Below are 23,702 nucleotides of genomic sequence, written 5' to 3'. Positions count from 1 at the left end.
CTCATTATAAATTATAAATTAAAAAGAGACCTAGAAGAGCACAATTTGGGGGTGAAATTTCAAGGCATGTAGAGAAGACACACACACATATACAGTCGGCCCTCCTTATCCACGTATTTTTTTATCCAAGCATCCACAGCTTAAAAATTTTCAAAAAAACATATAAATTCTAAATAGCAAACCTTGATTTTCCATCTTATATAAGGAACACCATTTTGCTATGCCATTATATTTAATGGGACTTGAGCATCCACAGATTTTCTTATCCACAGAGGATCCTAGAACCAAACCCCAACACATAACAAGGACCCACTTGAAGTAAATCTCAATGTATTCAACAATCTCAAGAATATAAATAGAATGGGATTTAATCCCCAGTATGAAAACCCACCATATAGGACTGCATCCTAAACATCCTTTGATTTCAATCAGAGAAAGTTAGTATACTTAATTTTCCAGACAATTTAAAAGTACAGTCATCCCTCCATATTTGCGGCTTTGATATTTGCGGATTTGATTATTCATGGATTTCATTAATATGTTCTCTCTAGGACTGTCTAGGTCCTCCAGTGCAACTCTGTGGTCAACTTTAACTAAAAGTTGCACTGAAAGACCATTTGTAGCTACTCCAGTGCCATTCTATGGTCAGTGTATGCTGGACATTGACCACAGAGTTGCACTGGAGGACCTAAAGATTCCTAGAGAGGTGTCCTCTCAGGTAAAAACAGTGTTTTTGTTATTTGCGGTTTTTCCATATTCACGGGGGTCTTGTTCCCCTAACTCTAGCAAATATGGAGGGACAACTATACTTCATTTTATATTGACTAATTCTTTTCTAAAGATGTTCAAGTTAACCTTTGATGATGTTCCCCAAAAAATTCTGCTAGAATTATTCCATCACAAAACAGGTAAAATTTAGTAATGATCCCACAGTGGTACAAATGAAAACATTCTCACAGCAATTGTGCTAATTAATGAAAACACAAACATGCTAGTTTGAGAAAGAGCCGGTATTGCGCATCTTCACAATCACAGGAATGGAGTTACTGTTGCCATCGTGATCTCTTCTGGGTTACCCCTACACCCCGCCTCCCTGCATTATGTCCTATTCAGTGTGACTTTAAATTTCTTCATCTTTTTTTTCTTTTCTTTTCTTTTCTTTTTTTACTTCTACTTTTTTCTGCATTTCTGGTAATGCAATTTACATGTCTTAAAAAAGAAAAGGAAAAAATACCAAAAAAAAGGAGCGGAATCAGGATGCTTGGGAATTTCGGGGGGACAGGGGCAGAGGAGAAGAAGGAGACTGTGACACCACCTCTGCCAGTATTGCAACTGCCATGGCAGTGACATTTCATACATGAAATGGAAGTAAAACCTAACATGAGCTTCACTGAACCACATGTATTGGAAAAACAACCCTACAGCAGTCTGCTATTAGTGGAAAGTAATTAACGGAGAAGTAGAATGTGTGATAGCATAAACAGAGGAACTGAATTCATGTCTGGGCAAGTAAAAGTACAGATATTTTTTCTCAATAGCAGTGTAGCTTTCAACATCTCAAATGAACACAGAGACAACAGATGTAATTAGTTTTACTTACATCTCCTGCTGAATCCTAGTCATTAAATTCTCAACATGTCAGAAGCAAAAACATCTATAAATGTACTGATTTAAATCCATTTACAATCGCCTCTCCTTTTTCGCTGGGGATTCATTCCAGACCCCCTCATGAAAACAAAGTTTTGCTTATATTCAAGTCTCATTGGCTTGAATATAGGCACAGGTGCACAGGGGCATGGGCGCACACCCTGTTCTTTTGTCCCTTGAGCAGAAGCGAGGAACACAAATCTGAAGACTGTGAGAACAGAGGGAGGACTGCATATTGATTTACTTTACATTTCATAAGGAACTGATAACACCTCCCCCATTATGGCCACTTACTTTTCCTTCATGATGAACTCCACTTCTAGTTGTTTCATTTTCTAAGAAGAAAATATGGAGGTGGTAAGCAGAATAAAACTTGCTGAACTTAGGAAAAGAGAAGAAATATCATTCATGGTTATTTTAAAAAAGAAAGACTTGGAAAAATACAACATGGGAATTCTTATGTTCAGGATTCCGGAGAGCTAAAGCTTTTTTCTAGGATACTCCATTCCATTCCCCTTGTTGCACTGTCAGCTAGCTTTCGGTTTCCCACTCTCAACAGTTTAACTGAGAGCTGTGATAAGGGTCCTCCTTATATTTGTTGTTGTTGTTATCTTTGCCATCAAGTTGTTCGAGGGATTTGTATTTCTGAAAATTAAGGCTCCTGCAAGCTTTTTGAGCCCCACCCCACTAAGTGTGGAGGGGAAAGTCCAGCCTGTAGGCCACATGTGGTCACTCATTCATTCCCCTCAAGATCAAATTCATTTTGTCCCCCCCACACACACACAAAATATCCAAACCTTCCTGGAGGTGGAGTGGGCAATTTTACCATATGTTTAGACTCCATAGGATATTTCAGGCACAGAAGAGGCTTTTTTTCCCAACAATAATTGATCTGGAAGTTGACTTTTTGTTGTAATAAGGCCTTTCCTGAACCTAAAACAGACCATAAATAAAATGTTTTTGAACTTTTCTTCCTGGAGAGTGCAGCAAGGGATTGAGGCCATCCAAAGCCTCCTGGGGGAATGATTCAGCTCCCTAATTTTGGAGATTTACCCATTCTTTATCACTCCTTCAGTGTGGATGGCTATATAAGGATCCACCAACAGTGAATGGGTTACTATTAGCCTATTGGATATACATTTTTTTTAAGTCACAGTCAAATTTCATCCTGGTCTTCATCATACATAACACATTACAATGTATTTATGTGTATTATTCTTATATCATAGAATCATAGAATTGGAAGCGACTACAAGGGCCCTCCAGTCCAACCCCCTGCCATAGACAAATAAAGAATCAAACTTCAATATATTGATATTGTTTTTATGTAATGTAAGTCTTCATTCAGAAATTGTGCACATGTGCCCACACACATGTCACACACACACACACACACACACACACTTTATCTAGTGAAATATAAAAGATGTGAGCAAGAAATTATATTCCATACCTCCAAATTTAATATAAAGGTTACATGGACTCTCTCACCAGGAGCAACTTCAGCTACATCAAAGAGAATGGTAAAGAGAAGATCATCTTCAGAATAAATCCTCAGTTCCAGAATATTCTGAAATTTAAATGCATCTTTCAGGGGGGAAAAATCAGGTGCTGAAGACCTCAGATTTGTCTTAATAGATGTCTAATGCTGATCTGGATTGAAGAAGATACCACTAAGAAAAAGTTGAAATTGCATTCATGCCCATAATTCAGCAATGGTGGTCCAGAATGCAGCCTATCTTAGTCATCTTGAGCAATTTTGAATTCAGTTTCTCCACGGCAAACAACAAGACTGTTGTCCACTTACCTTGACTTGATTTTGTATCATGAAATAGAAGGTTTCATTCCACACAAGCGCACTGGAGTGTAAGACTGTTCGAGTTCTTAATTTCTCCTTTGAAGCTGTCGGCAGCCATAGCGTTACATAGCAATCAGCTCCACTTGCTACATCAGAGAGGAAAATTTTCTTAATGCAAGCCTAGAACAAATACTGAAATCACAACACTGGAAAAGATTTCAAGGTTCATCTTCTTCAAGAAAACCTGTCATCTTTTAAAGTTACCTTGGTGCTAATATCTTCCAGGGGCTAGATTCAGAACCTTCTGCATCAAAAACATATGCTCTACATATGTACATATACCTCCAAATGTACAGCTACATTTCCTTCATCTACATAATCTTTTTATATAGGCTGGCATTCATCTACAGAAAACTCTTCAGAGTTGCTTTTCAGGTATTGTAGGGGCTACAAGATGAGAAGGGGAAACCCCCCTCATACCCAAACAGCCACTAGCACAATTCTGGATTAAGGCCATATATATTAGAGATAAGGAGATAAATTTTCCTCTTAATTTCAAAGAAGGAAGGATGTGTGTTCCATATTCAGCTTGCAATAAAGATAATAATAATAATAATAATAATAATAATAATAATAATAATAATAATACAGTCAAATGGGAAAAGGTTGAAATGCCCATTCATCCCTTTCTTCTTTTTTCCTTCTCCTTAACATCTCTGCTGAAAGCCTGCAGCCTCCTGGGGCCTATTTAAGTCCACAAGAAAAACGATGGGGGGGGGGACCCACATAGATATCTGTCCCGCATAGTCCCAAGAATCTTTTTACATTCGAACTGCTAGAACTCTGGTCCTTTCCAAACTCACCTAAGCACTTTGGGTTTGTCAACCACTTGATTCCTAGTTAAACACTGAAAGTAGGGCTCAATTCATGCCACCTTTTGGAAATGTTTTATGTTTCCTATTTTTCTGGTGTGAATAGTTCAAATTTTCTGGAAAGGAGACAACTGGAAAATCTGAAAGGAACTCACATAAGTCATCTACAATGATATTTCTAGCTTGCAGGATTTTCACAGTGAGCAGAGAAGTGGGAAAGGTTCGAATCTGCAAAGGAAGTACATGTCATGACATGACTGGACACAGTCCCAGGAGGGAATTGTACTATATATAACGCATCAAACAGAGAAACAGAACAGATCATTTCAGAAGCATGGAGTGATAAAAGGACCAGTCCTTCCTTGAGAAGGCTCTCTCCCACCAGAGAGAAGAGCATTCCCAGGAGATCCCAGAGCATGGGCTGGTTCATAAGAACTTTCAGTGCATGGAATAAGAGAACAGAATTGTACCAGCTGCCATCTCTTTTGACATCTATATGTTGATCTGAAAACTTAAAGAAAAATAAGAATGCACAATGTATTCATTTCTGTTATTACTGCATGCTGTTAAAACCTTCATTAGTTTTGTTGTTTATTCATTAAAAGTACATTAATTTTGTAATTATTTTCATTTTTACATTTACTTTGTTTTAATTTTCCACTGGTTTCATCTGCTCATCCCATTGCCCTGCTACTCTCCCCAACCTCAATGTTTTCTAAAATACTGGCATGAAATTTTCAGGCATTTTATAAACCTACAGAGATTCGTGTGTGACAAATTTCAGTCAGATATGGGAAAATGTCCCCATTTTACAGGCATTTTTGAAAAGCACAGAAATAAAGACAGCCAGCCTAGTGGAATGGTTTGAGCACTGGAGTATGACTCTGGAGATCAGGGTTGAATCCTGGCTCAGCCATGTACACTCAGTGGGTGACCTGGGCAAATCATCCTCCCTGGACCCCCTGGTAAGGAACAACTATAGACCGGTCTCATTATTGCCATTCTTAGGTAAGGTGATCGAGAGAGCAGTTGCTTTCCAACTCCAAGCAGTCTTGGATGAAACCAATTATCTGGACCCATTTCAAACTGGCTTCAGAGCGGGTTATGGAGTTGAGACTGCCATGGTCGCCTTAGTCGATGATCTCCGTCTGGGCATCAACAGGGGAAGTGTGACCTTGTTGGTGCTATTGGACATCTCAGCGGCTTTCAATACCATTGACCACGGTATCCTTCTGGAACGCCTGAGGGAGTTGGGCATCGGGGCCACTGCACTCCAGTGGTTCCATTCCTACCTCTCGGGCAGATTCCAGATGGTGCAGCTGGGGGACACTTACTCCTGTAAGAGGGAACTGACATCTGGTGTCCCTCAGGGAGCTATTTTGTCCCCCACTTTGTTTAATATTTACATGAAACCTCTGGGAGAGATCATCTGGAGACATGGGGCGCAGTGTTATCAATATGCTTATGACACCCAAATATGTTTCTCTGTGTGCCCTACTGATGCAGTGACTAAGGATGGCGTCTCTCCTCTGAATGCCTGCCTGGAGTCAGTAATGGGCTGCATGATGGAAAACAAACTCAGTTTGAATCCAGAGAAAATGGAAGTACTGGTGATAGGTTCCCCAGGAAGGAAATTTGTCCACCGGTCCTGAATGGGGTCACACTTCCCCTGAAGGATGAAGTTCGCAGTTTAGGAGTACTTCTGGACTCGTCCCTGCAGTTGACATCTCAAGTAGATGCGACGGTCAGAAGTGCTTGCTATCAACTTCGGTTGATACGCCAACTGGGCCAAAGGGACCTTGAAACGGTGGTACATGCTCTGGTAACCTCCCGCTTGGATTTCTGTAATGCGCTCTATATGGGGCAACCCTTGTACCAAGCCTGGAAGCTTCAGTTAGTACAAAATATGGCGGCCAGATTGATCACCGGTGCGTCCAGGTTTGACCATATAACACCTATTCTGAAAGATCTGCACTGGCTGCCTATTCGCTTCCGAGCACAATACAAGGTGTTGGTTATTACCTATAAAGCCCTACATGGCTTGGGCCCGAGTTATTTGAGGGACCGCATCTCCCCATATAATCCGCCCCACACACTCAGAACATCTGTAAAGAACTTGTTGGAAATTCCACCTTCTAAATATGTTATTAGCTTACTTGCTAATTAGCTTACTTGCTGTTCACCGCTATGATCTTTGGAATAGCGGTATATAAATAAAACAAATTATTATTATTATTATTATTATTATTATTATTATTATTACTTCCCAGATGGCCTTCTCAGTAGTGGCCCCACAAATCTGGAATAGTCTTCCCGACGAGCTCCGTCTTATCACCCCCCCTGGAAACATTTAAAAAGAGGCTTAAAACCTTCCTCTTCTGTCAAGCCTTCCCCTCTGGAAAATGAAGTCGTGTACTCTGATCCCATTGACTCTCTACCTCACCCTATTGATTGATTGAATGATTGTTTTTAGATTGTATATTGTATTTAGTGCTCTTGGTTTTATCTATTTTATGATGTTTTGTAATTGGTTTTAAACTCTATGTAAACCGCTTTGATCTTTTTGGAAAAGCAGTATATAAATAAAATTTATTATTATTATTATTATTATTATTATTATTATTATTATTACTCTCTCAACCTCAGAAGGTGACAATGGCAAACCCCCTCTGATGAAAGTTGCCAAGAAAACCCCACGATAGGTTTTCCTTAGGGTCACCATAAGTCAGAACTGACTTTAAGGCACACAACAACAGAAATACAAGAGCTGAACAGACCACCCGGTTCCACGCCACCCCCGGAAGTGCTGGGTTGGGGACGCAGCAACCGCACACCATTTCTTTTTTTCTTTCTTTTTCTTTTTTGCAACCCCTTTTTTGGACTATATGACCTTCTGTAATTATGGCGTGGTTCAGACCGGCGCTTTGCCCCGGCCTGACCACGTACTAGGGTTGCGCGGGGTGGAGCGACCGCATGCCCTGCAACCCTAGTACGTGGCAGCAGCGTAATCATGGCAGCCTCCCGTCCACACAGGGGCTACCATGATGGCGTCATAAGGCTGCCCTGCCCCCAACCTGGAGCGACTGCCCTTTGGGGCAATCTGTACCATGCCTATATCAGATGAATGTAATCCTTGCTAGAGGAAAAAGCAGTTATACATTCAGCCCTCCATGGATTCTCCATCCACAGATTCAGTCAACCACAGTTCAAAAATATTCACCAGAAAAATCTAAAAAGCAAAGCTTAACTGTGTGATTTTATATAAGGGAAACCATTTTACAATGCCATTGTATATACTTGAGCATATACTTGAGCACCCATGGATTTTGGTATCATGGGGGGGACCTGGAAACTCAACTTTAGTGGATAATGAAGGTCTACTGTATTACTAAAAGTAATAAATAACACAGACTCACAAATATTTTCTGTCTTCTGTACTTAGGGCACTTACTAATGCTACTCATCTATGTCTTTTAGCATTATAACTTAATTTTTTAACAGAAAACACATAAATAATATTTTTAAAAAACATCCTTTATATTTAATGTCCATTTCGTGGATGCTTGACACTTTCTGACAGTTGCTACAACACAGAAAATAATCCTCTAAAATCCTTCTTCATTATGTGTTTGGATGTACCTTCTATGCTTTTTTAAAAGTACATAGAAGAAACTTGCCAAGAAATCCCCATGATAGGGGTGGCCATAGGTCAGAACCAAGTTGAAGGCACACAACAACAACAACAACAACAACAACAACAGGGTTCAAGAGTGAGCTGCAGCCCAACAGACTCTGGAGGGTATGTGCCCATCCCATTTGCTCGCCAAGTTGGGGCTGCAGCAACTGCACACCACACCCCTAACCCAGCCTTTTCCTGGTGCAAAAAGGAGTGGCAGAAAGCAGTTCCTTTCTGTGCCAGGGAAAAGGTGACTTTGCTGCTGTGTCAGTGTTTTTTCAGAGTTTCTTCAGCACAGCGTGTGTAAATGTTGCGCCACCAAAACACCGTGGATCCACTGTATGTGTGGTTGGCCATGCAGCTTCCCAGCAGACTGGGGATGTGCTGCTGTCTGAATGCCACACCATCAGTCCACCGGGAAGCTGACTTTTTCACCCCTTATTCCTTCTTCAGCTAAGACCTAACTCCTTTATACACCAATATTAGTGAGAAACTTCTCACATTAACTTGTCTTGACCCAGCACTGTCTGACATACTTAGAGACACTTTGTACGCACATAATACATACCAGTTTCTGACATTAAACACTTTGTTAGCCCCCCAAAATTATACAATTACAGATCCACATTAAGAAAACAATAGAAAGTCTTTGGATAAACAATTTACCTCCTGACAACTGATGGTGGACTTCTCAGACATCTTGCTGCCTTAGTCTCATGCAGTCAGATGAGCACAAATGTTAGGTTTTACTTGAGGGAACTGGTTCCTTGGCTGAATCCTGGTTCTGGCTGTCTTTAGAGTGACAGAAAGTGGAAATAGTTGTAATATAAGCAGAAACATAACCCCACCCTCAAAATGATTTTGTAAAAAAAAAATAATAATACTATAGAAGTCTGTTTTACACATATATAAATAGCAGGGCTTAGAATATTATTTTTAACAGGTTTTTCCTGTATTTTTATGGCATGGCCAACTGAATTATGCATATCACTAGCAAAACGAAATCCTCAAGGTCCTATCCTGGTTCTAATTTTTTATCAGTTGCCCATGGATGTCAAAACTGAGGCTGTTAGTAAATCATATAATTTTTACCTGAGTTATTTGTACAGTATCAGTTCCCTGAGCAGGGCGATCAAGAACAATATTGCTGCTAGTAGTTTATGTGAGACAGAGAGAGTATTTAGAAACAGCAATGTAGGGTAGCTGTGCTGCTGCTTAGTTCATCCACCTCCAAAAAACCTGAAAATGACCATTGTAAGTTACTTTAGACTCTCATTTCTCCTCTAGCTGGGTTGGGGTTTTGAAAATGTAGGGCAAGGGACATGATTTGCATCTTTTTGGATCCTATTACATTCTATCCCTCTCCCACAATTGTGTAAATATGCTTTATACCTGAGTCCTTAATATTACTCAGTACTATATCTGAAAAACTGGATTTATATCCATGAAAGCTCATGATAAATTAAAAACCAATTAGTCTTAAACATGCCGCTAAATTTCTTTCTTTCCCCCCTTCCTTCCCCCCTTTTGGTGCTGCAAGAGTCTAACATGGCTACTCCTTTGACAAGTTGTGATGTCTTTCACAGTACACAATTATAGCACTTTGATCCCACTTTAACTACCATGACTCCTTCTTATGAAATCCTGGGGTCTGAAATTTCATGAGGTATTTAGAATTTGGTGCCATACAGTTCTAAGGCCTCACCAAACTACAACATCCAATGACTCACTGGAAAAGACGATAATGCTTGATAAAGTAGATCTGAAGTGCTATTAAATGTGTTGTGTGAAAGAGAAGTGAAACGGATCCAAAATGTGCACATTTCATCATAAAAACAATAGAAAGAATGTGACGTTAACAATTCCAACAAGGGAAAAGGTGGAACAGACAGATTTGTCCATTCCTAATCAATTCTGTCTCACTTCCTAGACACAAATTCATGCTAGAATCATCCAGGCAATAGTTTTTCTGATTTCTGTGCTTGGATCTGAAAGCTGGACAGTGAAGAATACTGACAGGTAGAAAATCAACTTATTTGAAATGCTAGACAAGATAGCATTTGGATATTAATTGGTCTTAGAGCACTTCAGGACTGAACTCTTCCTAGAGCAAAGATGACAAAACTAGGGCTGTCATACTTTGGACATAGTATGAGATGACTAATTTGAAAAAAACAATAATGCTTGGGAAAGTGGGAGACAGTAGGAAAAGAGGGAGACTGTACTATGAATGGATTGGATTCAATCAAGGAAGCCACAACTGCCCTGAGTTTGCAAGATCACAGTAGGACAGTTTATAACTGTGGCTGTTGGAGGTCTCTCAATCATATATTCTCCATTAGTCAGAGTTGACCTGACAGCACATAACAACAAAAAATAAAGAACTGAAATTATTTGTTGCAAGTGACTACCAACCTTATCTCTAAACCCAGGAAAGGAATCATGCAGTCCTCCATCTGTTGTTGGTTTGTAGGTCCCCGGCATTTCTCACTATTGACTAGGTTAACTAGGGCTACTGGGAGCTGCAAGCCAACAACAACTGGAAGCCTACATTATTCTCATTCCTGCCTCAAACATACTGCAGCATCTTTTCACTGATGTATGAATTTATTGTGACATCACAGTCATGTTTCAAAAGTATTTTTTAAAAAGAAAGAAAATTTCACAAAACTACAGATGTCATATCTTGAATATTTTTAAAGAACTAGCTAGTGCTTTTAGGAAAGAAGACTGTACTACAGGTGGGTTGATACAATCAAGTAAACTACAGCCCTGAGTTTGAAAAACCTGAGCAGAGCAGTTGAGAAACAGGACTCTTGGAAATCTCTTATTCATAGGGCCACCATAAATTGAAGGCAACTTAATGGCAATTAACAACAAGAAAGAACTTTCAACTTCCTTTCTTTAGATTTATGTGGAAATTAGTCATGGGTTTCTAGAAAGAAAAGAAGACAAATTTATTCTCACCACATAAATACTGAGTTGAGGCAATATGAAACAGTTGCTCCAAACTGCAATATTCTCCTTTAGCCAGAGTAGTGTGGGGGAGAGTGGACAGGGGAAAAGGAGGAGACACTGATACCACGTGACTACCAATATTGCAACTGCCCTGGCAGTGACATTTCACACGATTGCGAGCTCATTGGCAAGTTTCCCCCATCAATGAAAAGGGACAAGGCAGTTACAGGTAGGAGGCAGTGTCATGCGATAAGTATCACCGAAGCCACTATTTTCCTGGTCTAATTGTGCTTTAAAAGCTGCATGTAGTAATCTCCTTCCTTCTGTGTCAATATAATTAGTGCTAGGCATTGCTGTTCTGAAATAGTTTAAAGACTCTGGTGCAAAATACTGTCAGTATTACATACTTCCTGTTACTTCCATAAGTGCAACATAAATGTCATGTTGAGGATACATGTGTGTACAGAAATTTCTGAAACCGCCACAGTACTGACTGCATGTTCTAATTTTGGCTCTGCTCTTATTTATATCCATTTAATGAATTCTGAACATTCTGATCTTTTCTTACATCAACAGCAAACATCTAAGCTTTTACCAAAAAAGGCAGGTGAAGTTTAGGTACTATTTAACCCCAAATAATTATATGCTAGAAACATGTATCCTACAAAGGATATAAGTGCTTGTATATGGCAATGATATATCACTTTATAACTCCCCTGCAGTGGAGGGCAGGGCACCCAACTTCAGGAATAATTAGATCTGTAGCATATGTTCCATATTTGACACCCAAAGCATATCAGTTTTTAACACCTCTGGCAATTATTTGTTAATGGAGTACAAGTAAATACAAATTACACTTATTTGTTAGTAGAGGTGACTGCCCTCATTAGTATAACAAACAGCTTGTGGTTAGCTGGCTTAACTATTACACCCATGCCTCGCAATTCACTCCACCCCAGCCATGTGAAGAAGCACGGCTGGTGCCTGGCTGTGAAGAGCTGGGTCAGAAGAAGGATAGCTACGAAGCCATGCACAGAGCTAGGGACAGTCTTCTGCACCGTGCCTTTTGAGTGGGAGATCTTTGTGTGTTTAGAACTTAGACCAACAACATATTTTTCAGGAAGGAGTATTTTATCACAGTGTTTTGAATTGCTGCTGTTTGGTGCTGATAAAAAACAGACTGGATTTTGGTTGGTTTTATTGTTATTTCAAAATAAGCAGACAACGCACCCCCTTATGGCCTGCATCCAGGGTGAAATGCTCCCATTGCCCCGTCCTTGGAACACCACTGGTTAGGGTTGACAGGTCTCAGGGTTCCAGATGAAGTCTCAGAGAATTGTTTCTCTGTTCCTGGAGCCTGACAAATTTAGATTTTGTGTATGGTATAGAGTTCAGCCTCAGCAATATTGCTATTCATTCCCAGCTGACTCCAGAGCTCTCTGGCTCAGCCTGAAGGTATTTCTAAATCATGTGCACCACAAGGGAAGAACAGTTGGCTCAACCATTTGGTCCCATCATGCCATTTAGATTAAGACAGAGTATGAAGTTCCAGAGCTGTGATTCATGAGCCTTCTTGTTGTACAAGCCATAGTATCAGTAAAACAGGGCTTGTGGTAGTAGAGAGTCTAGAAGGGCTCATGATGAGCCTTCTACAAACTTCAGCAGCAGCATAGGGCCTGGAAAAACTGCCCATGTGTCAAACTGTAGGTAAGGCCACACAACAGCCCTAGAGAAATTATACACAGCTGCTGCAGCTACTAGGCCCATCTGTATGACATCAAAAGGACTCTTCCTTGGTGTCAGGTTTTGGTCCTGAAATCTCAGGGAATGAGTTGATGCTCACCTGGCAAACCTTGAGGTGATATTAGGACCAGATGTCATAACCGCAAAGATGGACAAGATACCGCAAAATGTAGGACATTCAAGAAAACATTTAGGACAATACAAAATAAAGCTAAAAATACTCACATATATGTAAATTCATACTTCTTAGTCATGCTCAGAATAGAGGATATTTTGAAATTCCTCCTGGATAGAAGGTTAAAATGCAGGGCGTGCCCTGGAAAAGGAGGGCATCTGGTCACCCTGATTTTGTTACTGCTGCAACATCACCCTCCAAGGAGTTGATTTCCTCTCCTCTTATCATAGTAATTGAAGATAGGGAATGCACATGTACATTAGTGATATCTTTCTGGGAATTCCCACCCTGCCCATTTCCCCTCATACCCCTCAGCTTCTGGAGTATGTTTGTACTTCCTCCAAATCAGTTTTGTCCCAAGTTCTAGTTCACCAACTGCAGTTCACTGAAAACTATTAAGGCAGGAAGGAAAGCAGTTTGACTTTTTTAAGTGGCCCTCAGGGTACCCTAGAATTTAAAAATATCCCCAATACCCCTGAAAACCATCTAGGGGGGTATAACATGCAATTTTCTACTTTTTGGCCCTCAGGCCATTTTTGGCCCTGAAAAGACCTTTTAAAAACAGGAAATGAGCAGGAAATGACTTCCAGGTCACTTCCTGATTCTTATAAGCCTAAAGCAGTTGTAGGGCCACACAAAATGTGGCAAAAACACCCCCCCCCCCAAGAGCATCTGAGGCACTGGATATAATGTAAAGTTGAAAGTTTTCATGGCCGCCATCCATAGATTTTTGTGGGTTTTTCAGTCTATGAGGCCATGTTGTAGATGAGTTGATTCCTGACATTTTGCCATCTCTTCGAGAACATGGCCTCATAGCCCAAAAAACCCACAAAAACATTAGATACATAACTTTAAAAACAAAAAACAGTGGTGCAGCAGGGGATGTAGCCCTCTACCCAGCATAGCTTCCAAAAGTTGCCTACCCCTGCACTAAACACTTAACCAACATTTGTCTACCTAAAAGGTACAATATTCAAGTGATAGTTTCATGGGGAATGTAATGTTTGAGTCATTCCTCTTAAATCTTCCTACCAGTTTAACACTGAAAAAAACCCTGATGAGTTTTAATTGATGGGAAAAGCAGTGCACAGAAAGAACACATAATCTAGACACAAACAAGTACATATAAAAACATTTTAATCCAAAACTTCACCTGGACAATCTTGCTGTCACATTTGACTTGTCTACACCTTAACTGTCAAAGCTGTAAGCTTTAAAGTGTCTCATGGACTATCAATTGCGAATCTTTTCTCATTTACTTAAACATGCTGGTATTCAGTCCCCGCAGTAACTTGTTCTTGCCGAAACAAGACTCATCTCATTTTTGCTTAGTCTTCTTGAACTTCCTTCTCTTCATGGCCAGGTGAAGAGCTTTTAAAATAGCATCTTTGTTATTAATTACATTGTAACAGCTCAGTTGCAGCAGTCTGTCAAAATCTATTGGCTGATAGGTGAACTTTGTGTAACCATAAGGACCATCTTCTGTATATATATGAAAGTCTGCAAAAGACTTCTCCTCCTCAGTGTCACGTTTTACTCCTGAAGAAAAGAGGAAGAAAAGATGAATTGTGGAGGGGTTGTTTTTGTTTTTTGGCTGGGCCAGTACTTTTATTGTGTGTGTTACATTGGTCACCAGCTCCCTCCATCCCTGTGTGTGTGTGTGTGTGTGTGTGTGCGCGCACGCGCAAGCATGTGTGGGTGTATGTATGTGTACATATACACACACACAAACACACACAGAGAGAGAAGAGGGTACAGAAAAGGCATTTTCGGTTAGGAGGGAAATGGCTAATATAGGGAGGATCATTGTTTATGCTCACACCATGTGAAGTCTGAAGAGAAAAGTTTATATGGGCTGAAACCCAAGTATCCCACTAGTAGAGTTTCTCAGCCACTGCAGCTATGCCAGTTGTTCCAATCGATGGGCTATGGAGACTGCTCCTTTCTCCTAAAGTACATACACTGGTGAACCATGCAAACATATGTCACCAAAAGGATTCTAGCTGTATATTCAGGTTCTTGTAAACACTCTTGACATACCACAATACTGAATGGATTCAGGACAAACAAGAGGAAGGTATTTTTTAAATTCTGTTTTTACTAGGGCTGGCTAAAGACTACTATCTGAGATGAAGAATGGGTTGGTATCTCTTTTTATCTAATATACAAAATCTGATTAGACTAAGAGTTGGACATTTCTTCAGTGCTGACCATGTGGTATTATAATTACCTCCTCCTAAAGACAGCAGACTACATGCAGAGGGAACAGAGACTCAGCTTTCTCCCTCAGCACCTTACTGCTGCCATCGAGGCAACCGTCCCTTTGCCCAATGTTAAAACCAGATCTGGTATTTACCTTATGGAATCATTCATGAACATAAACCAGCTTTGAGGGGGTGTCTGAAACTTATTTTCCATTTATTTATTTATTTATAAATAAGCTTTTAAAATTGATCTGTAGTGTAGTGATTTATTTGTCCAGATAATTCCTCATATTAGGTCTTTAGAGATCCTTCCCTTTAGATGCTGAAAATCTGGGAATTCATGATTTGGAAGAAACTGAAAATGATTACCCTCTTCTATGGTAGCCTCTGCTATAGCTCTTCTACATGTGCCTTACCTGGTGCTTTGTATTTTTTAAATGTTTTGTTCACCAGTGGGAAATGAAGCACTATTGGAGCCTTTGGATCATCAGCATTCAAAAACATGTAACACTCCTTTGGGTTTTGCTTATCATTGTCAGAGACAGCAATGTGTGGAAAAGGAATTCCTCTTTCTTCACAGTAGCTCTGAGTCTGATGCAAGATCTGGCATAAGAGGAGGGAACATACAAGTAGCCTTTTCCGTATTGTACCAGAATCACCTACCTTAATAGGTTGAAGCTAATTTCATTGCTGTTTAAACACCAAAATACAGTACCAGGCAAATTTTTAGGAGCAGAGCACAACTTGAGCTATGGCTTATATTGATATTGTCATTTGCCATCATAACAACTGATTTCTGGTGGCCTTATGACAATTTTTTCTTAGCAAGATCTAATCAGAGTAGGTTTGCCATTGCCTTCCTCTGAAGCTGAGTTTCACTGGCTCACCAGTGTTTTGAAGCCTGGTCTCCCAGAACCCTGGTCCAACATTCAAATAACTACATAGGGGTGAAGCTACAAGCAGGGCAAGTTGAGTTCACTATCTCTCCAAATAAGAATTCTGCCCTCCCAACGAAATTTTCTTTCAGCCTCCAAATGTCTAACCTTGCAAGTGTTCACTTTTATATTATGCTGTGTTCATATTCCCTTGGTAACATTGCCTGCTTCTTTTCTTTGGATGCGTAAACTGCATTTTAACTATTCAACTGAAGGTGTTTTTTTTAAACTAACTTTATTGTTATGTAATTAAAGTATAAGTCAAACATTACAGTATGCCATGAATAGTAAGGTAGAACACTATAGGTTAACAACTATAAGAATGAAAACAAACAGAGCAAAATTAACATTAAAGAACAAATAGAAACACCAAAATGCCAACAAGCAATAGGAGATAATTAATTGGTATCTTGACATGTCAGCCAATCTTATTAGAAGTCAATATTTGAAGTTTCAAGTTACTGCAACGCTGGAAATTTGGAGAATGAAAGAAAATGTCATGGGGAATCAAAACACTCATTTCGGGGGCCAAGACAATGGTCTCATTTTGCCCTACTGAAAAGCTACACCCCACACTACATCACGCCATCTCTATGATTTATATACCAGATGCAAAGATCTCAACAGTATAACACCCAGTAGACTGAAGTCTGGATTGGTTTATGTAAGTCTTTAGGCAGGCCCTTCTATGTTAATCCAAAAGAACTTTTGGATTGCTACCACTGCTCTCCAGCAGCAAACTCAGGTGTTGAGAGCCAACAAAAAAGAAATCAAAACAGGATACTGGAAGACAAGAGGGATGTCATCTGCATGTTCAGGAACTACCTGCCTATGTTGATGTATAAAGGTCCATAGATCTGTTGCTCTCACCACTCCCCTCCTGTTACTCCTGGCTTGCCTCTTCTGACTCCTGAGTAAGCAGTCCTAAATTCTCCTACTGGTATCTACCCAAAACTGAAAGTGAGGCTTTCTGGCTTTGCTTCTTAAAGGATCACACAACTAAATAATCATAGTTGTACATTATTAACTGGGCCTGGAGGACTGGATTCCATTTTATGGTCCTAGACAACATTGGGTTCTGTTGAACTTTGTCCATAAAATCCAGGTTATGCCCAAGTGTTGATTACTCTGCCAGCATTTTAGTGGACTGTGTATCCTTGTATCTCTCACCTCAAAAGGAGACTGCCAAGAGTAATTGAATGAAAATATGATATCCACATCTCTCTCTGGCTGAAGTATCACTGGAAATGGAGAGTTGATGACAACCCCCCCATCCACCAGATGTAGACTGCTTTTTCCAGGTGTCAGTTGATTGGGCACTGCATCCAGGTGAGTCTCTGAAAGACGCCAAAACAGTGCCCGTTGAAACAGTTTGGTTAGGGTTTGTGTTCTTTCTCCTCCCCATCCCACAGATCAAATGTCACAGCTAGACTCAGGCAACATTTCAGAAATTGCTTGTTACTTACTTCCACTGAAACCTTTTAAATGAATATTCAGGAGTTATAGTTAAAGTGTTAACATGCTTTAGTAATATTACACAAGTTAAGCATTAGGATTATTTTCTTTTATTGCTAGCATTTCTCTTTCCCTTGCTTGATCTCTGTTGAATCTGCTGTACTGAATTGCTATGTTTCTTGGTGGTGGCCATCTCCATGTAATCTCTGAGATAACAGAAACACAGTACCATGGAGAGATACATTTTATTTTGGGAAATACTGTTATAGTTTAAACTGATCTGGAAAGTGGGAATAAAAAACACAGGAACAAAACTAGGGACTTACAGTGGCACTTAAGAACAAAATCCTGAAAATGAAATATATGGAGTGGAACAGATATAAGGATTCCCATTCAGATTTTAGCAACTATCTTAGGATGCATCCACACTGCAGAAATAATCCAGGTTGACACCACTGTATCTGCCATAGTTCAATGCTATGCAATCCTAGGAACTGTAGCTTGGTAGGACATTTAGCCTTCTCTGTCAGAGAGCTTTGACACTTCAACAGACTACAAATCCCAGAATGAGATTTCCAATAGGAACCTGGAGCATATCTATGTTCACAGAATATAAACTGGTTTGTAACACCTAATGCTTTTTTGGAGATCATCACACAAGGGCCATTTACACTTAAATAGTATTATTCTAACGTTATATAGCAAGAACTATACAATGATGATATTGAAACACTTACTTTCACATGTGCCACAATAACAGGGCATTAATAATTCACGAACAATAATATAGTGCTTTTATATTCCACATCATCTCTTACTGCTAAGGAACTCTCCTGTGACTCACAAGCATGACGCAGAAAGTGATTCTGCCGAACAACACACTGGGAACTGGGAGATTCAATTTATTTCCGGACGGTTTAATGACGGATTCTCAATAGCACTATTGAAACGTGATTGCCTTTCACACATTTGTGATAGTGCTAATGAAGCGCTATTGGCAAGCCATTAACACTTTAACGTTGTTAATGAGAAGTTGCACTAGCATGGCCCTTCCATGATGTGACAACTATGGTATGTGGATGATTTCATGTGAAAATCTTTCTGTGATCGCGCAAAGATGACAGGACTATAGTGTCTCTTTCATGTTTCTTACCGCTGTGTGATAATCTTCTTTATCGTGAAATTCTGTTGGCTGAAATTCACTTAGTAACTAGCAGGTTCACATGAAAAAATTACCTTTCCAAGCTACAAATTCCTTGTCATTGACATAGTCCTTATGAAGATACAGTCCATGTAGAAAGTTGAAGTTTTCCCCAGTGGTTATCCGTGACTTAAATAAATTGTAAAATAGCTGTGTAAAGGCTCCTCCTGGCATGATCACCTGAGCTTGTCTTGGGGAAGAGTCCAGGGACTGAGAGCCCAAGAGCTCATCTGCAAAATGTAAAACAAAAACAACAAGAAGAAAAGGAATATGCAGTCTATTTCCTTCACATCCCAATTTTTCAACAACAAAAAATCCACCCTCCTTTTTGCTATTTGTCCATATTTTGCTTTAGCAGAACTAAAATCTTTGGATTTTGATCCCAGTGAAATCAATGGGGCATTAGTTAGAAATTTTTGCATAGTTTTCTAAGTGATCCTGCTCTGGATTGATCCAGTGAATAATTAGTGGCAGAATTAGTGAACATGATAAAACAAAACAAAATCTTGAATCACAGACTGAATCAGGAAAAATCAACTATAAGACTAAAAGGATTTGCTACTCAGATAGCCACAGAGACACACCAGCCCTGGGCCAAATTCAGTAACTAGCTAACTTTAAAAACGTATTTTTCTCATGTGAAGTTGTATGTTACTTCAAGAAAACATGGGCCAGTACAGATGGCCCTAAAGGGGCAGCTTGACACCATCCCTTTGAGGGTCTCAGCAATCACATGCTGCAGCTCTGACCCGGTATTTTTCCAGCCCAAAAAGAAGCAGCAAAATGCCGATCCTTTTGGGGTGGAAAAAGGGAGGCTTTTCTGCTGTGGCGCCAGCTTTTCAGTACTCCTGCGGCATGAGGTGTGTGAATGCCGCACCGCTGGATGCTGCCAGACATCTGGACAGGTGGGCGGCATGATGCCAGCTTGGTGGCAGTGTCAAGGTTGCATCATCTGAAAGCCACACCCCCACACCACCCCAAAGCCAGCTGAAGCTGCCGGTCTGTTAAGCCCCCATATTTCCTTCTTTGAGGATTTAAAAACAATTCTTTGATTGAGATTTTTCAGGAAACACATTTACATTTGCAATCCTAGGCACATTTACTGGGGAGCATCCCCACTCCCCATTAACACCTGAGGAAATACTCATACAATTGGGCATCTTTTTTGGAAATGTTGAATATACTCTTTTCTTTACCTACAATTTTGATGGCACCTTTCACAGATTCCATTGTGTCTTCCCAGATGTCCTCTATGTTGCCAGCAAAGGCACTGCCCCAAATTCCTGCCACAGGAGTAAAATGTGATCATGTAGCTCACTGGCTGCTGCTTGACATTGCTCTCCCTGAAGGCAGAGCTTAATACTGCAATGCATGCAATGCTGCAATAGAAGAAATTTCAAGCCCCTGCCATACATGCATACACAGAGAGAGAGAGAGAGAGAGAGAGAGAGAGAGAGAGAGAGCGCACATACTATAATTTGTTCTCTTCCCTATATAACTTTTTCCAAATTTTCAAACTACAGTCCTCCCTCCATATTCCCAGGGGTTAGGGGAATGAGACTCCTGTGAATATGGGAAAATTGTGAATAACTCCATCTCCCACTCAGAAGCCAATTAAAGGGAAGGGTGAGCAGGGGAAGAGGAGCAGTGCTGTGTGCTCGTTTTTCCCACCCTCCTGTCCCTTTAATTGGCTTCCTACCCATTCTCCTCCTCGATTGTCTTCTTGGGCATCCCAAGGAGAGGATCGGTGAGGAGAAAGCAAGAGGTGCCTTGGTCCCTCCAAGACCCTTTTCCTCCCCGATCCTTTCCCTGGGCATCCCAAGGAGAGGATCAGGGAGGAGAAAGCAAGAGGTGCCCAGGCCAAAGACTGGGGGAAAGAAAAGTCTTAGAGAGGGGAAAGGCACCTCCTGCCTTCACCTCCCCCATCTCTCCCTGGGCTTCCCAAGGAGAGATTGGGCAGGTAAAGAGAGGAGGAATGCCCGCAAAAGTGGCCTTCACCTCACGAATAATCAAAACCGTGAGTCTCAAGGCCGTGAATATGGAGGGCTGACTGTACCTCTAAGAGGCATTTAATCAAAGAGAGAACTATTAAAGACAATACAGATGAATACTATTAGGAGATGACAGCTGTATTAGACTTTGAAAGAAAGGGTGTTTCCACTTGGGGCAGATGACTTGACTTCATACAAACACGGGTTTGGGATCTGGAGGTTTAACAAGAATGACTACAGTATTTGTTTTGGACCTAAGAAGATAAGGCAGAATAATATGACTGCTCCTGGTCTGCACTGTGCTGAGTACTTCCAATGTCATAATTTAGACTTATGAAATCCCCCCACAACCAACATTAGAAGCCAAGCAGCCTCACCAACATAAAGATTTCTGCAACACTGCAAAATGAGGTGGTGAATGAAGAAGCATCCAGACCTCTCCCATCAACAAGGTATTTTGTGACAGGCATCTGTGAATCCCTGTCGCTGCCTGTCAGAAAGCACTATTCATTGCTGGGATCAGGATGTCTGTTTCTTCACTAACTAGCCTGCTCCCAAGAACCTCTGCAACCCTACGATTGTGGAGTTGCCTGGCCTCTAAGGTGTAGAGGGGGTTCACTTTGGGAGACATAACTGCAAAACCAAAGCTCTGTCATTTAGTTATGCCTCCTGATGCAGGCTCTTGGCCAACTACACTTGTCCCTCTATATTCGCTAGGTTTAGGGGCACAAGACCCCCGTGAATATGGAAAAACCGCAAATATCAAAAACACCATGTTTTGACCTGAGACGACACATCTCTAGGAATCTCTAGGTCCTCCAGTGCAACTCTGTGGTCAACAGCTGCCAGACACTGACCTTATAGAACTGTTCTGGAGGAGCTACAAATGCCTAATGGAGTGTTCTCTCTAGGAATTTCTAGGTCTTTCAATGCAACTTTTAATTAAAACTGACCATAGATATTCGTAGAGAGAACGTATTAATCAAATCCTTGAATAATCAAATCCACTAATATCAAAGCTGCAAATATGGAGGGATGAGTGTATTTCTGTTCCTTCTTAGATCATTTAACTGTATTATAGTGTGACATATTTTGGTTTTATTCCTTTGATAGTCATACAGTAAAGGGTGGTTAACATATTTCTAATTAAAAAGAATAGATATAAGCAAGGGAAACAGATCATAGTATACAATACCAAGGCATGCTAGGACAGAGCTTTTATCAAATGAAATTGGTCACATATGCATGACCAGCTTCTGAACTTACAATAAACTGTAAAACATATGCTAATACAGGGTGCCAGTCTCAATATTGTTCTGGCCACTCTCCTTCAGAGTAATCAATAATCAGTAGACTGAATGTCATAATTTTACATGCATACTGAATGGCAGGTATAGTCTCAACAGTACAGAAATTCTTCTTGGACTTTCTGATCCTCAAAATTCATCTGGAGTGTACATTATGCAACTCCAGTCTGCACATGTAGGCTTTTATGAAGATGTGCTGTCCAACATAATAGTTTCATTGAAGTCCCTCTGAGACATGTGGGCTATTTTTTAAGTAGGTGACTAAAAACCATGGATCCCACTACAAAGTTATTTTCTCTGTACATCAGGAAGTTATCCTATCTGTGCATCTACTCCTACCTTGGAGGAAACAGATCCTGGGTTCCTGATGTCTCTCAAGCAATAAACCCATGAAAAATCTACTGCTGTAGTCTTCTGTGTGGATAAAAACTCCATATTTATGAAAACCAAATTCATATGGCGTATACTCACACCATTCTAAGAAGAATTTAAAAGATTTTTTTTTTACTGAAATGCATTAATATTTTTTCTTACAAATTCAAAATGAAGAATAGACCTATATTACAAACTTACCTTTAGACAAGATGTCTGAGGGTCAGATTCCTTTGATGCCTTACCAATCAATCCTACAAACAAACCTTTTATTTACATTTCACCTTTTCCCCAAAAATGGGACTCAAGGCAGTTTACAGAATAAATAGAGGCAACTAAAACCACATATAGCTGAAAGCGTACAAATGGTTGATAAGATATTTAAAAATGTATATTAAAATTATAACAGAAAATCCATTGTATAAAACAGTTACCATCTGCTGAAATATCTAACATCTGCTGGAACAGAATAGTTTTCACTTGATGATGGAAAGACTGCAGGGAGGGAGCCAGTTTAGTCTCCTATGGAAGGGAGTTCTGCTAAGATGACCTTCTCCCTTTTTTCTACCAAACTTGACTGTTAAGGTGATGGAACTGAAAGAAGCATCTCCTCGAAAAGCTTAGAGTTCAGGCATCTTTATATAAGGATGGCATTTGATTACACCAATATATATAATGGGACCTGAGCATACATGGATTATGGTATTTATGGGGGATCCTAAAACCAAACCCCAGAGGATACTGACGGCCACTGTATCTGTATTTCAGCATAAGGTTATTTTCAGATGACCGTTACTAAGGCCCGGTACAGATGGGCCTTTTAGACACCCTCATCACATGCTAGGGGTTGCCTGGGGGCAGAGCACCCACATGCCCCACAACCCTCACACGTGACAAGGGCATAACAATGGCAGCACCCTGTATACATGGGTGCCATCATTGTTCCGTAAGTGCCGCACAGTGCCGCCCGGCACTTACGTAATGAATGCGCCAGTGGCACAATTGTTATGCCGCTGCCGCAGCTTCAAAAGAACCCGCTTTTTGCAAGTTCTTTTTCTGCCAGCGGGAAGCTGCGCAGTTTGGCAGCTGCAGCTTCCATCCAGTGGAAAAACAGACACCGGTAGGCCGCCCTTTTGGGGCGGTCTGTACCACGCCTAAATTTCAATTCCATATCTGTAAAATTTCACCAATTTCATACCTGTAAATTCACGGGATTTAACATTAGTCCTCACATTCAGAGCTGCATAAATAGGGTAGGGGTTTTGCCCCCACTTGACTGCTTCTTGTTGATCAGACAGCTTGGCTGGGTCCTTCTGAATATGGTAGGGAAATAATTATTATCATCTGATGTTGGCTTAAATTTTCCAA

The 23,702-nt window shown here is 40.4% G+C and overlaps 2 protein-coding genes across 2 annotated transcripts in view; both read right to left on the bottom strand.

Moving 5' to 3' along the window:
• Positions 1-12,832, bottom strand: part of LOC149314771 (cytosolic phospholipase A2 delta-like) — a 36,721-nt gene extending 23,889 nt beyond the window's left edge. Inside the window, exons 1-5 of the mRNA XM_089523142.1 lie at positions 12,795-12,832; positions 9,086-9,143; positions 3,455-3,625; positions 3,101-3,217; positions 1,942-1,982 (exon numbers count right to left, since the gene is read on the bottom strand). Of these exons, the coding sequence (XP_089379268.1) occupies positions 1,942-1,982; positions 3,101-3,217; positions 3,455-3,625; positions 9,086-9,143; positions 12,795-12,832 (425 nt within the window). The remainder of the gene's footprint in view (positions 1-1,941; positions 1,983-3,100; positions 3,218-3,454; positions 3,626-9,085; positions 9,144-12,794) is intronic.
• A 1,157-nt stretch (positions 12,833-13,989) lies between these two features.
• LOC149314770 (cytosolic phospholipase A2 zeta-like) overlaps positions 13,990-23,702 on the bottom strand; it is a 33,264-nt gene continuing 23,551 nt past the window's right edge. The window contains exons 14-20 of the mRNA XM_089521891.1: positions 23,533-23,647; positions 22,302-22,439; positions 19,861-19,947; positions 18,700-18,894; positions 17,179-17,345; positions 15,490-15,676; positions 13,990-14,408 (exon numbers count right to left, since the gene is read on the bottom strand). Of these exons, the coding sequence (XP_089378017.1) occupies positions 14,188-14,408; positions 15,490-15,676; positions 17,179-17,345; positions 18,700-18,894; positions 19,861-19,947; positions 22,302-22,439; positions 23,533-23,647 (1,110 nt within the window). The 3' untranslated portion in view covers positions 13,990-14,187. The remainder of the gene's footprint in view (positions 14,409-15,489; positions 15,677-17,178; positions 17,346-18,699; positions 18,895-19,860; positions 19,948-22,301; positions 22,440-23,532; positions 23,648-23,702) is intronic.

The sequence above is a fragment of the Sceloporus occidentalis genome, unplaced genomic scaffold (genome assembly GCF_023333645.1).
Source record: "Sceloporus occidentalis isolate IW3139 unplaced genomic scaffold, rSceOcc1.0.p SCAF_4, whole genome shotgun sequence".
NCBI lineage: Eukaryota > Metazoa > Chordata > Lepidosauria > Squamata > Phrynosomatidae > Sceloporus > Sceloporus occidentalis.
This window is presented reverse-complemented; position numbering and strand designations above follow the sequence as displayed.